The following is a 15,288-nucleotide window of genomic DNA, read 5'->3' as shown; positions in this document are numbered from 1 at the left end:
GAATGCGAATAACGTTTAAAGCGGGCGCTAAGAGCAAGGTTATAAGGTTAAGCTTTAACCTTTTTATGAAGTTTATCTTTTTAAAAAAAAGCTCTTTACCTCTACCCCACAAGGGTTCTTTTGCGACCGTTGGTGTCATCAAAAAACTCCCACAAACAAATGAAAGAATTTACTGCACCGTCAGGAATCGAACCTGGAACAAACAGAGTAACAAAGCAGAAGCCCGTAGACTCACCGATTCAGCTACAAGCCCACGCGAGGACGGGGAAGACAAGTGGTGCACTGACCAAGCATATCTACGGGTTTAACCCCTGCATTCTCGCTGAATGCCACGCGATAGCGATTAAAGGAAGCTCATACCAACCGATGGCATCTCACTTCTAGTATGCCAATGGGCCTGTGGTTTCCAGTGTTCGCATAAAAAATCTAAGTTCCTTGTCATCCGCCTTCACGTCAGACGATACCTCAAGGAACACATTCAAATACTTCTTGGTGGCCAGGGCATCACACCAAGCCCCAGCATCAAAATCCTGGGCCTACATCTTCAGGCCAATAATAAGAGTAACGTATCCTTGCAGTGCCTCAAACACAGCATCAATAAATTATTTCATTTCATTTCAGTTCCTTTATTTACTATCAATGCCGTGGGGCGTTACAGAGAGGAGGGGTACAATATTGAATAACAAGAGAAAAGAAAACAGCGGGGTCGTTACAGAAAGTGATTGCTGACTGCGGATTTGAAGTGCGCAACGTCACTGATGGAGACGATGGAGGCTGGAAGGTGATTCCACTGCAAGCTCGTCATTGGAACAAACGAGTTCAGGTAGATGTTTGTTCGGGAGTATGGCACGCCAACTTTTAACGGATGATCAATGCGTGATGACACGTATGGGGGAACCGAAAAAAGGGATTGCTTTAAAGTATGATTGGTGTAAAACATTTTATGGAAAACACATAGGCGGTATATCATACGACGGGTTGGAAGATCAGGCAGTTGTACTATTTGTTTCATGTTAGTGACACTGGATGACCGGTGTTGGAACTTTTGAGGAAGACGAGGGTGAGGCTGCTACCGGGCTCAACGGAACGTACCCGGGCGAAGAAGAAGACGACCAGGCGCGGCTACAAGATGCACGCTTTATTGACGGTTCTTTGTAAATAATGTAAATATATCTGCTTTCTATCGACGACGGCGTCCTCCCTTGCCTCCCTGGACGTTATTCCACATGGTGCCGAAACCCGGGACGTCCAGCGCCACGACGAGGTGAGCCATGGAGCGGAAATATACTCTTCGACCGCATTGCTCACCCCGAAGCGAGGAGGAGGTGTCGAGGCAGATGAACCGGTTGCAGATTGCTCAAAGAAGCCTTCTCGACTTCAACCGGAAGCTCATCACCGAAATAACGCTTACTCTAAAGCAAACCAAGGACGTCGAGGCCGCTGTTTCGTCTGCCAGGCTCCAACACAGCGCCGACCGACTTGCTGCAATCAGCGAGAAATTGGATCAGCGAGAAATCGTCGATTCTGGATGCGGAACCAGAATCGACGGCCAACACGACGACGATTTAGGGTCGGTAGAAGAAGCTCACAGGATAATCGCCTTACTGGAAATAAGACTTCGCGAACGAACTACTAGAATGACATCAATGTGTGTTCCAGTAATAGGACATCGACTTCAAGAAGGTTCAAGCAGGCCTGCATCCCCAGCCCAAACGACACCATATGCCGCTAGGAATAACCGCTCGGCTGAGACGGCGCTTCAGATATTCCACACAACTGTGAATCCCTCCACGAGACCTGAAGACGCCGTGATACTGGAAACACCACATCATCAGCGGAAAGAAAGCCAGAACGAATCATCGCAATCCATGTCGACCGCATACGCACTTGATGAGCGCGTCGTGAATGACGAATGGGCTTCGGAGGGCATTCCTGGCAAAGCCTACTCGCCTGAAGCACTTGAGAACTTCCCTGCGGTCACAAGATATGTACGTGCAGACTATACCCAGCAGGACATTCATAAGAAGGAAGTAAATTTAGATGCTCGTGGAGTACAGACAAACGTAGAACAAACTACACCGGACAATAACAAGTCATCACTAAAAGAGAAGCCTAACCATATTTCGGATGTGCGGCTGCGACAGGAGTGCGTATACGGCGTGAGACATGCGACCAAGACAAAAGTGCAACAGCAGCCACTTCACCACGTTGACCGGGCCGCAAGATACGAACGGCTTGAACGCCCTGACCTTAAAGGAGCCATGAAGAGGAAATGCAAGTTGGTTTTATTCGAAAGATTTCGTGTTTTATAGTGCCCCCAGCGCTTGTCCAGATACAAACGGTGCTTTATTCACTGAGAAATTAAACAATTTAGGTTAAAAGTTTGATTTTCCCGCTCAATCGTGCGTTTTCATGGTCCCAAGTGACATCACGGGAACCGACCGCTCTGCAGCCTAGAATACCTTCATTCACGCATCCGCCGTACAGGGTAGAGACACGTAACGCTGGCGCCGCCATGTTCGGTTGCTCGCTCGCCGCCGAAGCAAGTCATTGTGTCAAAACCGCGATAAAATTATCGCCGCAACGCGGTTTACTGAAGAAGTTTGAATCATATTGTCTGTTTCGCGTTGCTAGGTCTCGTGGGAAACGAAAAGAATAACGCGTTGAGCCCGTTGGCCCAATTGCGGCGGCACGGGACCGTTCAAAGGTTGTCTCCGCCCTGTAGCAGTGTTGGTTTGTTCCTACGTTTCTTTACGTTCCGTAACCTAGATGGCGCCACCATACCGTGGCAAACGTTTGGTTTGTTTTTGCCCGCATTTAAACCTGGTTTGTTTTTGTTCTGGGAGAAAATATTCGTTCCCTGAAACAGTGCTCGCTCGACAAATGGGGTCACGTAAGACACCGTTGCTTGCGTCAATCGGCCAGTGTCGTCTGAGACAACCCCAAGCCCCATAGTGCTGTGCAGCTAAACCAAAGCATGCTGTGCGCAGTACGAACAGCAGAACGCATCAGTACTTCTATGTTTACATGTGTTTTCGTAACTTCCACTGTTTGTCCCATCATTCCTATTGCTTTGTAAAGAATGTGCCCTAAATTTAAGCGCAAATCGCTCGTTCGTCTAGTTTGTAAGCTCTACCTAATTTGCGTCTGCTTCTGCCAGCCTCCGCCAATCGCAGAGCTTAGCCCATGTGACATCACAGGTTCTGTTGCGGGAAATGAGCGGGTGGGTCGCATGACCATTCCCGTTTTTCCTAATTATGTAGCTTATTTGAGCGAAGTTTACGTTAAAAGTGGTGTCAGTATGATTCTAACGAGACAATCTTTTGAATGAACCAAACTTGTGTTTTCTCTTCATGGCTCCTTTAAAGGGACACTGAAGTGAATTTGCCAAGCTCCCGTTTTTGCTTGCACTGCGTAGACTGGCTCAAATTAGCACACTTTTCATCGTTTTTACGACTGACAAATCGGTAGTTATTTTACAAAGTGCGAAAGAAGAAAAACTACCATGCGCGGTTTGCGGCGGCCGCACCAACTAAAGCTGTGACATTAGGAGGAGCGGGCACCGTGATTGGACGATGCCCAAGGTGAGCAACCAAACAAGTTTCGGTTTCGGTTTCGGTTCTCTAAAACACAACCGTTGGCGTTGTTGGATGGGCATTCTCAATAACTCAGTAATCATCGTACCGCGCTTCTGCCATGTTGTCAGCTGTAAAAATGCATAAAGATAAGCCTCCTAGGACGGCTTGGAATCGTAGCATTCACTAGCCGAAACCTACGCAGTGCATGAACGCCCTCCGCGTACCCGCAGACGCCCAAATGTCATGCGCTTTTCCCCCATATTTGGAGCTTGCCTTCCTCATGCCTGTATCGTAAAAAGCGTGTTCGCACCAGGCCAAGGGTCTGTTCATTCTGGCCTGTGCCCACTGCCTGCAGGCAGTCGGTGCTTATGGCAACAGCACGTCAACGAGAACTCGCTAGCGCGCCAGTGCCAGCCGGCGCGCGTTTTGTGAACTAGTTCGTGGAGCCATGAACGTTGCGGCCCAAAAAAAGGTGAACTCAATATAGAAAACATCGGCGGAAAACGAAAAAGTTAACTTATAGAAAAAAAACACTTACCCGCGGGGATTCGAACTCCTGACTTGCAAAATACCTGCGGTGGCAAATCGAGCGCCCCAAACGACTCGGCCACGGAGCGGCCTCAACGGGCCTTGGTAATTTAGGGTATATATTGTACCACCAGTTTACGCTTTTATTTAGTTTTGGCATTTCAAGCAGCTTAGGTGACTATTTGTTGTATTGCGCTCGTGCAGTAAGCGTCGCCCGAGTTTTCACAGTAGCTCACGTCTAGCAATTGCATTTCGTAGACGGAAAAGCGTTTGCAGATGCGTAGTCCTGCTGCTGACCGCTGTGCTTGTTCGCCCAGCGCAGAAAAGTGTTTCCCGCACCCTAGTTTTACGCTGTACGGTAAAAATATCATTTGATTTTATTTCCTTAGTACCTATATTGACTTCGCTGACTCTTCTCCCGCCTTCAAGAGGCCTTATATTTTCCTACTGGCGTACCAGACAGCGAAGCGTCGCATGTGCGCTTGTGCAGCGCTTGTGTGAAGCGACCTTGACTTGGAGCTAGATACAGTGTACAAACTAACCAAGTAAAGAAAGGCAGATTCTACCATTCACAAACGTGTCCTGGCTTCGTTTCAACTGAGCGAACGAATTGGACGACCCACTGATCTCCATGGAGATCAGTGCGACGACCCGTCGGCGGCCGGTGGACGAAACGCTGGGCCGACTGACTGTCTGAAGGCAGGGGAGCCATGCAGTAGCGCAGCCAATTGCGAGCTCGGCTCCTCTCGACGTCACACGAAAACGCCGCAGAAAATGGGCGGGCGTAAAGAGAGGAGGACAGCATTTTCGAATTAATTTTTCTACTAAATAAAATCGCGTAAACGCGCCCAGGGTGGTCGAAACATGGTCTGGGGACTCTGGACTACAATTAGCGCAAGTAATCCCGCAATGTTGACATATCACTTCAGTGTCCCTTTAAAGACTCGGACCCCTGAAAAACCGCAGACGTCCACGTCAGCTTGAGGTACACTGCCAAATTCTACGCATCCTCTTGTCTAGAAAACGAGCCAGATAAAAATACTGCCGTGAGTATGGTGACATTCATGATTAACAAGGCGACTAGAAGTGTTTCGAAATCTAGGAAATCTGGAGAATGTCATACCGCGGTACGCGGTACGCCTTCGCGGTACGCCGAGGGTGTAGGCATTCAAGGTTGCAACCATCATGTCGTTTATAAATTCAAGGCATCAAGGAAGCTACATATGAAGTCAGCGCCCACTCTGACCTACAGCAAAAGATTTTACTGTGACTCATCACCTTCCATACTCATCACGAAGAAACATAGACCGAAAGTAAGAAGAAAATCGAAGTTCAGAAGAAAGAGAAGGCCGAAGATCAGAAAAAAAGAAACCAAACCACCGGCTGAACATGAACGGACCAAACAACATTCGCAAGGACGCGGGCAGTGCCTTCATCAAATTTTTTTATCCCTGTACGAGAACACTTCTCGGGCGGGAGAATGTTGCAACTTTTGAGGAAGACGAGGGTGAGGCTGCTACCGGGCTCAACGGAACGTACCCTGGAGAAGAAGAAGACGACCAGTCGCGGCTACAAGATGGACGCTTTATTGACGGTTCTTTGTAAATAATGTAAATATATCTGCTTTCTATCGACGACGGCGTCCTCCCTTGCCTCCCTGGACGTTATTCCACAACCGGGAATAATCAGAAAGAATGAAACGAGTGGCCCGATTCTGGATAGCTTCAAGTGTGGAGACAAGATTGGCAGAATGTGGATCCCATACAGAAGAGGCGTATTCAATCTTCGGCCGTACAAGAGTTTTGTAAAGCTCCAGTTTTAATGAAGTGGGAGTTCGAGAGAAATTTCGTCTGAGGAAGCCGAGCATGCGGTTCGCATTATTGCTAATATATTCAATGTGCGGCTGCCACGAAAGGTTATCCAAAATCTGAACGCCAAGGTATTTGTAGGTGGTAACCGATGAAAGAGGGGAGCCGTTAAGGAAATATGTGTTTGCGGGGGTGTGCTTGATTGTTCGTGTTAACCTCATATATTTGCACTTGTCGACATTTAGTTTCATTAGCCAGGTGTTGCACCAGGCTGAAATTGCGTTAAGGTAGGTTTGAAGTTTTGAGGGGTCAGAAGGTTCAGATATATTTCTATATATAACACAATCGTCAGCGAAAAGACGTATAGATGAGGTTATGGCATCAGGGGGATCATTAATATAAATTAGGAAGAGAAGAGGCCCCAATACTGATCCCTGAGGGACAACAGATGTAACGGGACAGTGAGGAGATTCGTTATCATTGATAGTTACATATTGAAAGCGATTTTGCAAAAAACATTCAATCCACCTTAAAATGTTAGGGTCAATGCTCAGTTTGCTAAGTTTATAAAGTAGCAGTGGATGGGAGACGCAGTCAAATGCCTTCGCGAAAATAATGAAAATGCAATCAACTACTGACGTAAGATCCAACAAAGAACAGAGATCATTAGTAAAGGTGATCAGTTGAGTTTCACAAGGATGATTTTTGCGAAACCCGTGTTGGTAGACTGTAAAAAAATGAATTAAATTCTAGAAAACTCAACAAGTTAGTGTAAATGATGTGTTCGAGTAGTTTGCATGGGATCGATGTAAGAGAGATGGGTCGATAGTTAAAAGGGGAGAAAACCTCACCAGACTTGTACTGGAATCACCTTTCCACCCTTCCAGTCGTCGGGTAGTAAGGAACACTGTAAAGACTGTGAAAAAATATAAGAAAGGATCAATGAGGAGTTCACATTGGTACTTTTCGAAAACTTATAATTAATCCCATCTATTCCAGAAGATGAAGATATTTTAGCCCCCTCTATCAGCTTGAAAATTCCAGCACAGTCAATAAAAATTGGATCCATTGGTTCAAGATATAAGCTTTCTTTAACAGGAAACGAAGTAGGAATTGTTTTAGTAAAAGATAAAGAAAACGTATTGTTGAGCAACACGCAGCACTGCTCTCGTGGAACAAGTGTCCCATCAGGTGTTTTTAATTTTACATCTTTAGATTTGCTCGTATTAACAGCGCTCCAGAACTTGCGGGGATCAGTTGATAAGAGGGATGGGAGCGTTCGCTGATAAAACTCGGTTTTCGCACGAGAAAGGGCTTTTTTATATTCTGATGCGACGCGCGCATAAGCCGACCACCTGTCAGCAGAACTTGATAGCCTACAGCGGCGAAAAATACGCTTTTTTTGTTAAGGAGCCGTTTTAGTGAGACATTGTACCACGGTTGGCGTTTAGGACAGGATATTCGTCTGAGCGGTATGTACTTATCAGTACGCCATTGAACCTTGTTTCGAAATAAAGACCAATTAACATTGAGCGAACGCTCCCAAAATTCAGGAAGGAAATAATCTATAAAAGCTTCCAGTTCCCTATTTATGGCTTGGAAATCAGCTTTAACGTAGTCTCTAATTTGTTTAAACTGTTTGGCGGGGCGCGAAGAGGCTGACGGTATAGTGAAATGGGAAACTAAGTGGTCACTCAAAGGAGGCAAAAGCGTTAAAGATGAAACAGATTCGGGAACAGTGGTCAGTAAAAGATCAAGGGTGCTGGAAGACGACTGGGTAATGCGAGTAGGTTCTTTAACAAGTTGACTTAAGTTAAATATAGAGCAAACGTCAATAAAACTTGAGCATTCTTTATAAGCACTGGTTGTTACAGGAAAAGGCTCGTTCCACGAAATTGCCGGAAAGTTAAAATCACCTAAAACAAACAAGGGGGCTTTAGGAAATTTAACAACCACTTGGTTTAGGCAATCATGGAATTCATCAGAAAAAGTAGGCGAACTGTTCGGCGGACGGTAGCAGGCACAGAATAAGAAATCTGCGTGATCTGTATACAAACACAAAGAAATTTTAGATGCGATACAATGCGGACGTCATAAGAAGCAATGTCATCGGAAACCGCAATAAGAATGCCATCACCTTTCCGCCCAATTCTGTCGTGCCTGTATATGGTGTAATCTGTTTTGCAATTCAGCAGTTCCTTATTGTCCACACCTTTATGCAGCCAAGTTTCGCTAAGTACAACAACATCGGCTGAGCACGCGTCAATCGCGGACGATAACTCATCACGTTTATTCAACAAACTACTAATGTTGGTGAATAGAAAAGAATGGTCGCGTTTGGGTTTCGCCTGCATGACTGAGGATTCCTAGGCAGCGGTTGGGTGCGGTAACGGAGAGTTGGCTGGACTAATTTTTGCTGTATCATCAGTGGAAAGAGGGGCACTGTACGTCCCAATTTCGCACACGCTATCAGTTACACTGCAATAAGCATAACACTGTTTGCCGACGTACAGCTTATTATAACGCAAGCTGTACTGTTTCCCTGTAGCCTTGCCGAAATCATGAACCTTTTTGCGCGAGTAGCGAGTGGCTGTACAAAAGTCTTCCTGGATTGTGATACAGGTGCCCTTAAGTTTAGCCCTTTGAGATAAAATTCGGTCTTTCGTTTTGGCAGACGCAAACTTGACAATTATAGGTCGGCACTTCTTCTCGACAAAGGAGCCTAATCTGTGTGCCCGAGAAATGCCATCAGCGGGCACTTGTTCAGAAAAGGTGGTGGTCAAAAGCTCCCGTACTTTCTCTTCAGCTGACGCCCATGTATCTGAATGACTATCGTCAATGCCGTAAAAAATCAAATTGTCCTGCCGAGCCCTGTCTTCTAAATCATCGAGCCGAGACAACACAGCCGAATTTTCGCAGTTGACAATTTCAGCTACTGTGCGGCGAGTGTCAGCGTCGTCAGTAAGGCGTTCCAGGCTGGATACCTTCTTCTCAACCGCTGCTAATCTCTCGGTCACATCAGTTACTCTATCTTCGAGCAATTTCTGGCTGGTTCTTACTTCATTTAGCGACGACATTACTTCGGCGTGGCGTGATTCCATTGTACCTGCGAGGGATTTTATAGCTTCCAGTACTTCGCTATTGGTAATCTCGGTGGCCGGTTTAGGAGGCCCAGGGTTTAGCTCGATATCACCAGACAAAATAGGCAATTGCATAGCATGAACACAGTCAGTGCAAACCATCAAAAGTACATGGGGGCATGGGACAAACAACAGACAACGGTTGCTCGTTTTTTTACAATGCAAGGAAGGTGGGCAACTAACCTTTATGAAAAAAATCGCGCCAATCCACCCCGTGAATGTGGTTGGAAAGCAAAGCTGTAAACGGCACACATAACGATTACCCATGCGAGGTCACTTAAATTAACTCACATCGCTCTGCAAATAGCAAAACCAGAGAGAAGTGAAATGCACTTAACCGCGCCATTTATTACTTCAAAGAGATATTCTTGTTAAGGTTAAATCAATGCATGAAGCATGAATGGTATTTGGTTGAGTTGTATTGGTGTAGCACAAGAGTGGAAACTTTTTTTATAAAATTAAAGTAAGTTCCAACCCGGTGTTAGACGATCTGTCTTCTCCGTCTCTGCGCCGCGGACGGAGGCGACGAGATTTTCGGCAGAAAAGGCGGAGGAGGAAGAAAAGGCGGAGGAGGAAGAAGAGGAAGAAAGGAAGAGGTTCAGATTTCTGAACAACCCAGAGTGCAGCCCTGGGAGTGATTCCTTCTTCTGTGGGGCCCATATGCAGACCGCGCGGCCTGTGTTCTGTCCACCCGCTGAAGCTGGGTACCTAGAGAGGGCCTGGACAGCGGCATCTCCCATTGCTCTTGTTGGGTAGTTGACGGAAAGAGAGGAGGGTGCTCAGGGCTAAAGTCGCACACCCCGATTACGGGGTGGAGTGTTCCTACTTTTGAGCAAAATTTACATTCAGCGTCGTAGTGATTCGGATACATTAAGAGACTTCGCGTAGACTGTGGGAAGGAGCCCGGATTGTATGAGCCGTAGGGTAGTTTATTGTTCTCTGGAAAGGTCAGGGTAAGGCGAAGGTATGGTCTGTCTCAGAAGGCAATAATGCTGGGTTATCTCCCTGAACGTGACAAGCGGGTGACTGCCCTCGTGCAGCTCCATAGTTAATTATAAAGCATTCATCTCTATTGCAGTTTGCAGACGACATGAAACTCTATCGCGCAGTGGGATCACAGGCGGACTGCGCCCAGCTTCAACGCCACGTACAAGCTATCTCCCTGTTGTGCAAAACTAACTACTTAGATTTGAATCCATTGAAGACCGTTACAATTACATACACTCGAAAAACCTCTCCTTTAACCTTCCCATACCACCTCGACTCTCTGACGATAAGAAGAGTAAGCGTAACACGTGATTTGGGCGTTCTGATGGATTCGAAACTACGATTCACACCGCATGTTAACTACCTCGCACGCTCATCTCTTCGGACTTCGGGCGCTATCTCTCGTGCAACAAGGGACTTCTCAGGAGGTTCGTGTTTTCTTGCTCTGTACAAAGCCGCTGTACTCCCAAAGCTGGAGTTCGCATCGGCAGTCTGGAACTGCATGAGTGCGTCGTCGTCTTTGCGCTTGGAAATGGTTCAGAAAAGGTTCACGCGGATCTTCTCTCGCCGCTACACCCTACACGAGAAATACGCTTACAAGGATGTCATCAAGCGGCTGAAGCTCGAAGAACTGCAATCTAGACACACCAACCGCGATTTAGTGTTTTTGTTCAAGTGTATCCACTCCAGATTCGACAGCCCGAAATTAGTGAGCTATGTTCGGCTAAGGGCACCAATTCGAGCTCTCCGCCGCCACCTTTGCTTTGATGTGACCACCTCAGAGATGCTGTCTCCAGTGTGCCGTGTGCAACGTGTGTATAACGATGACTTTAGTGCATCTTTGGACGTCTTTTCCGGCAATGTTAACTCTTTTAAACGCGCACTGAAAAATGCATGCATTTGAAGCCGCTGTTGCCCATTCAGTATGGTATAGAAGTTATCTCGTGTTCGTGTTTTCCGTTCCCTTCCCATTTTCTGCACTTGCACCGTTTGCCGTACACATACTCCCGTGTACCTATGTATGTGTGTCCGCACGTGTGTGTTCATGTATGCAAGTGCGCATTTGCCTGCACTTGTTCACCTTCACATGCACCCGCGTGGGCATGCGTGTATGTATGTTTTGTTTGCACTCACGAGCGTATGTGCCGTGCATACATATAAATTTTGCTTTATATGTACTTATTTCCAGTATCCATGTTCCCCAGTAAGTTACGACGGTGGATTGTACTGAACTTGCGTGTATGCCAATGTACTTTGTAGTATACCTTATCACAAGCCCTGTCTCAGCGCGTGCTAATGTGCCTGGCTGTAATCTTAATTCCTTAAATGTATAAATTGAGTGTGTGTGTGTGTGCGTGCGCGCATGCGTGCGTGCTTACGTGTGTGTGAGTGCGTGTGTGTGTGTGTGTGTGTGTGTGTGTGTGTGTGTGTGTGTGCGTGCGCGCATGCGTGCGTGCTTACGTGTGTGTGAGTGCGTGTGCGTGCCTGCGAGCACGCGCGTGTGCGGTGGGACTATGTACTTTGTGACCCCTGCACTTCATAACCAGTCTCCATGTTTTACCGTTTGTTTATCTCTGTGTCGCCCTGTCCTTTTTGTGTGCACCACCCAAGAAGGCCTAGTGCTGTTGGTGGACACCACCCAATAAACAATAAACAATAAACGGGAGGTAAAAGCGCAGGCTTGTTGGGTGGGCGTATTTGTTGCCCTCCATTGAAGCGTGAGGGGGTGTCCAAATGAGCTAAATGGAACCGTTTGGGGAGTGGTTTTTTAGCACGCGCCGTGCAGGTCAGGACACCCAACCCTACTGGTAATTCCAGTAAGCTTGCTGGGAATAGATGACTACCCTCCGAACCCCTGGTTGAGCGAGAGCCAAGGTGATGGCTGCCTCTTCTGCTGCTGTCATTTCTTGGGTGCTAAGCGAGGTACACGCAAGGAGGTTGGTTCTGGAGGTAGCCACAATCATGGCGTATTGCTGCCCTCGATGTTTGGAGGTGTCTGTGCATGTCCCCACTGAGGGTGGTGTTTAGCGCTTGAGCCCGTGCTTTTCGGTGACCCTCGTCATGTGAGGGGTTCATATTTCTAAGCAAAGGGAGCATCTTTAGTTTTAGTCGCCAAGTGCCTGGGAGTACGTCAAGCGGAGTGACATTCTGGGCTGCCCAGCCAATCTGGTGAAGCATGTGGTTACCCATCGCAGTTCTGAGTCGGACCTTCTGGTTAGAAAGATGGCCTTCTATCAGCTCTTTCACCGTGTTGTGGAGCCCCGTGCTAAGCAGCCTCTGAGTGGACCTACTCATGAGAAGACCAATGGCGTGCTAGACCGCCTTTCTAATGATTATATAAAGCATCTCTACGTCTTCCTTGTAGAGAAGAAGACAGGGGGTTGACGTAAGTAACTCTCGAGAGGACAAAAGCTTCAATTAATCATAAGATACCGGGTTCCTTTAGTCCTCGCTTCTTGGTGGCAAGTCGCCTGATCATGTGTATGATTTGATTAATACTGTTTTTGAGGCGCTGCAAGGAGACGTCACTGTTCGTGTTAGCCTCGAGATGTAGGCCCAGGATCTTGATGCTGGGGCTTGGAGTTATAGCCTGGCCATCAAGGAGTATTTCAATGTATTCCTTGGTTTGGCGTGAGGGCGGACGACAAGGAGCTGTGATTGTTAACGTGAACACTCCAGGCCACAGTCTTTATAGCACATTGGCGTACTAGAAGTGAGATGCCATGCATTGGTGTGAGGTTCCTTTAATTTCTGTAACTCTTAGCACATGAGCAATGTGCGCACAGGGCCGCTAGACGGGCGTGAGTGGTCGCGTGATGCTTTCACGTGGCATTCAGCGAGAACGCAAGGGGTAAACCCATAGATGTGCTTGGTGAATACACCACCTGTCTTCCCAGTCTTCGCGTGCGCTCGTAGCTAAATCGGTAAGACACCGGGCTCTTGCTTTGTTAGTCGATTAGTTCCAGGTTCGATTCCCGGCGATGCCAGTAAATTCTTTTATTTGTTCACTGGAGTTTTCTGGTGACACCAACGGTCGCGAAAGAACCCTTGGGGGGTAGAGGTAAAAAGCTTTGCTTTAAAACAGGAAGGGCTTAAGCAACGCCATCTTCACTACTGCTGTCACATTTCCACTGATGGCAGCGTGTTCACGCTGGCTCTTTATGCTGTCCGAATCCCCTGGTGGCTGTGATGCGGTGGTTCCTCCGGTGTAGATGCGCAGTGGAGCCAGGGGGATGAAACTCCGCCGTTTATCTCTAGATTGTGTGTACTAATAAACAAAATCAACTTCGTACTTAGAATAAGAGGGGCGAGAAGAAGTGGACGCCCAAAACGTTATCAATAAGAACGAAACTGTTGCCCTTTTGATAATGTGGCGGGTTGCGCAACAGGAACAAGGTCGTGCGCTGGCTATCTGAATGTCTTTTGAATTGGAGCTAAATCGCCCCCCCCCCTCTGCTTGGCTTGTCAGTCTTCATCAAGATGGCGTCTCCCAATGCCTGTCTGCTTCGCGCCGCCATGTTTTTAGTTTCGCCCCCAAACACCAGGGGTTTGTCCGGCGCTGCGAGCGAATATCGCGTCCCATGCAAGGTATATGAAGTTTCACTCCCCTGGTGTAGCCGCGTCCAGGCATGGCCGCGCATAGTCCACGTGTTGAAGATAGCAGCTGGTCACCGGGGTTGTCCAAGAACGCACGAAGTAGCCAGGCTGCGGCGTTGATTCCGAGGTCAGCCATAGAACGGTTATCGGCCACGGAGACGAGACAGCCAGTATCTGTATGAAAAACAGGAAGGGCTTAAGCAACGCCATCTTCACTGCTGCTGTCACATGCCCACACATTATACACATGATCAGGCGAGTTGCCAACGAGAAGCGAGGCCTCAAAGATTCCGATACCTTTCAATTAGTTCAAGCTTTGGTCCTCTCGATAATCACTTACGTGAACCCCCTGTCTTCTTCTCAGCAAGGAGGACATAAAGATGCTTTATAGAAGGATTAGAAAGGCGGTTGAGCAAGCCATTAGTCTTCCCATGAGTGCACCACAGAGAGGCTACTTAGCCCGGGGCTCTACAACACGATTCAAGATCTGATAGAGGGTCATCTTTCTATCCAGAAGCTCCGAATGAGCAGAACTGCGGCGGGTCGCCGCATCTTTCACCAGATTGGCTGGGCAGCACAAAATGTCACTCCGCTTGATGTACTCTTGGGCGTTTGGTGACAAGAAATAAATATGCTCCTTTGGCTTAGAAATATGAACCCCTCAGACCACGATGCTCGCCGACAAGCAAGGGCTCAAGCGCTCAACACCACCTTCGGTGGGGCTCATGCAGTTATCTACACAGACGCCTCCAAACATCGAGGGCAGCCGTACGCCATCATCGTGGCTACCTCCAGAACCAACCTCCTTGCTTGTGCCTCACTCAAGACCGAAGACATGATGGCAGCAGAAGAGGCAGCCATCGCCTTGGCTCTCAACCAGGGGTTCGTAACGTAGTCACCAATTCCCAACAAGCCTACCGGTACTACCTGTCGTGTTTGGTGTCCCGGCCTTTACTGCGTGTGCTAAAAAACCACAACCCAAATGGTTCCATTCAGCTCATCTGGACACCCACTCACACTTCCATGGAAGGCAACGAATACGCCCACGAAGCCTGCACTTCCACCCCCCGTGCTATGGAACAGCCCGAGGACAGTCACCCGCTTGTCTCGTTCGAGGACATTACCCAGAATGATCGACTTCTGAAGCAGAGCCTACCCTCGTCTTACCCTGACCTTTCCGTAGAACAACTACCCTACGGCTCGTACAATCCGGCTCCTTCCCACACCGGGCGCGTCTTCACTTAATGCACCCGAATCGCTACGACGCTGAAAGTAAATTTTGCTGAATTAGGAACACTCTGCCATATAATCGGGGTGTGCGACTTTCGACAAGAGCACCCTCCTCTCTTTCCGTCAACTACCGAACAAAAGCAATGGGAGATGCTGCTGTCCAGCGCCTCTCTACCTACCCAGCTTCAGCTGGTGGACAGAGCACAGGCCGTGGGCCGCACGCTGGGCCGTTCAGAAATCTCAATAGAAGTATTTCCTCCTCCTGCGCTCTTTCCTCCTCCTCCTGCTCCTGCTCCGTCTCTGCCGCCGATCTCGTCGCCTCCGTCCGCGAAGGCAGAGGCGGAGAAGTGATATCGTCTGCCACCGGGTTTGAGCTTTAACTTTATAAAAAAAGTTTCCACTCATGTGCTACACCAATAC

At 47.9% G+C, this 15,288-nt stretch overlaps 2 protein-coding genes across 3 annotated transcripts in view; one reads left to right on the top strand and one right to left on the bottom strand.

The window, feature by feature from the left end:
• LOC144168771 (calpain-5-like) overlaps positions 1-15,288 on the top strand; it is a 189,319-nt gene that overhangs the window by 110,655 nt on the left and 63,376 nt on the right. The gene's annotated exons all lie outside the window — the stretch shown is intronic.
• Positions 710-13,878, bottom strand: LOC144170883 (uncharacterized). The gene is made up of 4 exons (XM_077700906.1): positions 13,646-13,878; positions 13,123-13,280; positions 6,771-6,841; positions 710-913 (listed from the first exon to the last, which is right to left on the bottom strand). Exons 1-4 carry the CDS (start codon positions 13,876-13,878, stop codon positions 710-712), a joined length of 666 nt encoding a protein of 221 aa, XP_077557032.1.

This window comes from Haemaphysalis longicornis, unplaced genomic scaffold, assembly GCF_048455015.1.
Source record: "Haemaphysalis longicornis isolate Haplotype H1 unplaced genomic scaffold, Haemaphysalis longicornis Haplotype H1 scaffold_2, whole genome shotgun sequence".
Classification (NCBI taxonomy): domain Eukaryota; kingdom Metazoa; phylum Arthropoda; class Arachnida; order Ixodida; family Ixodidae; genus Haemaphysalis; species Haemaphysalis longicornis.
The sequence above is the reverse complement of the archived record's forward strand: the minus strand, read 5'-3'. Positions and strand labels throughout refer to the sequence as shown.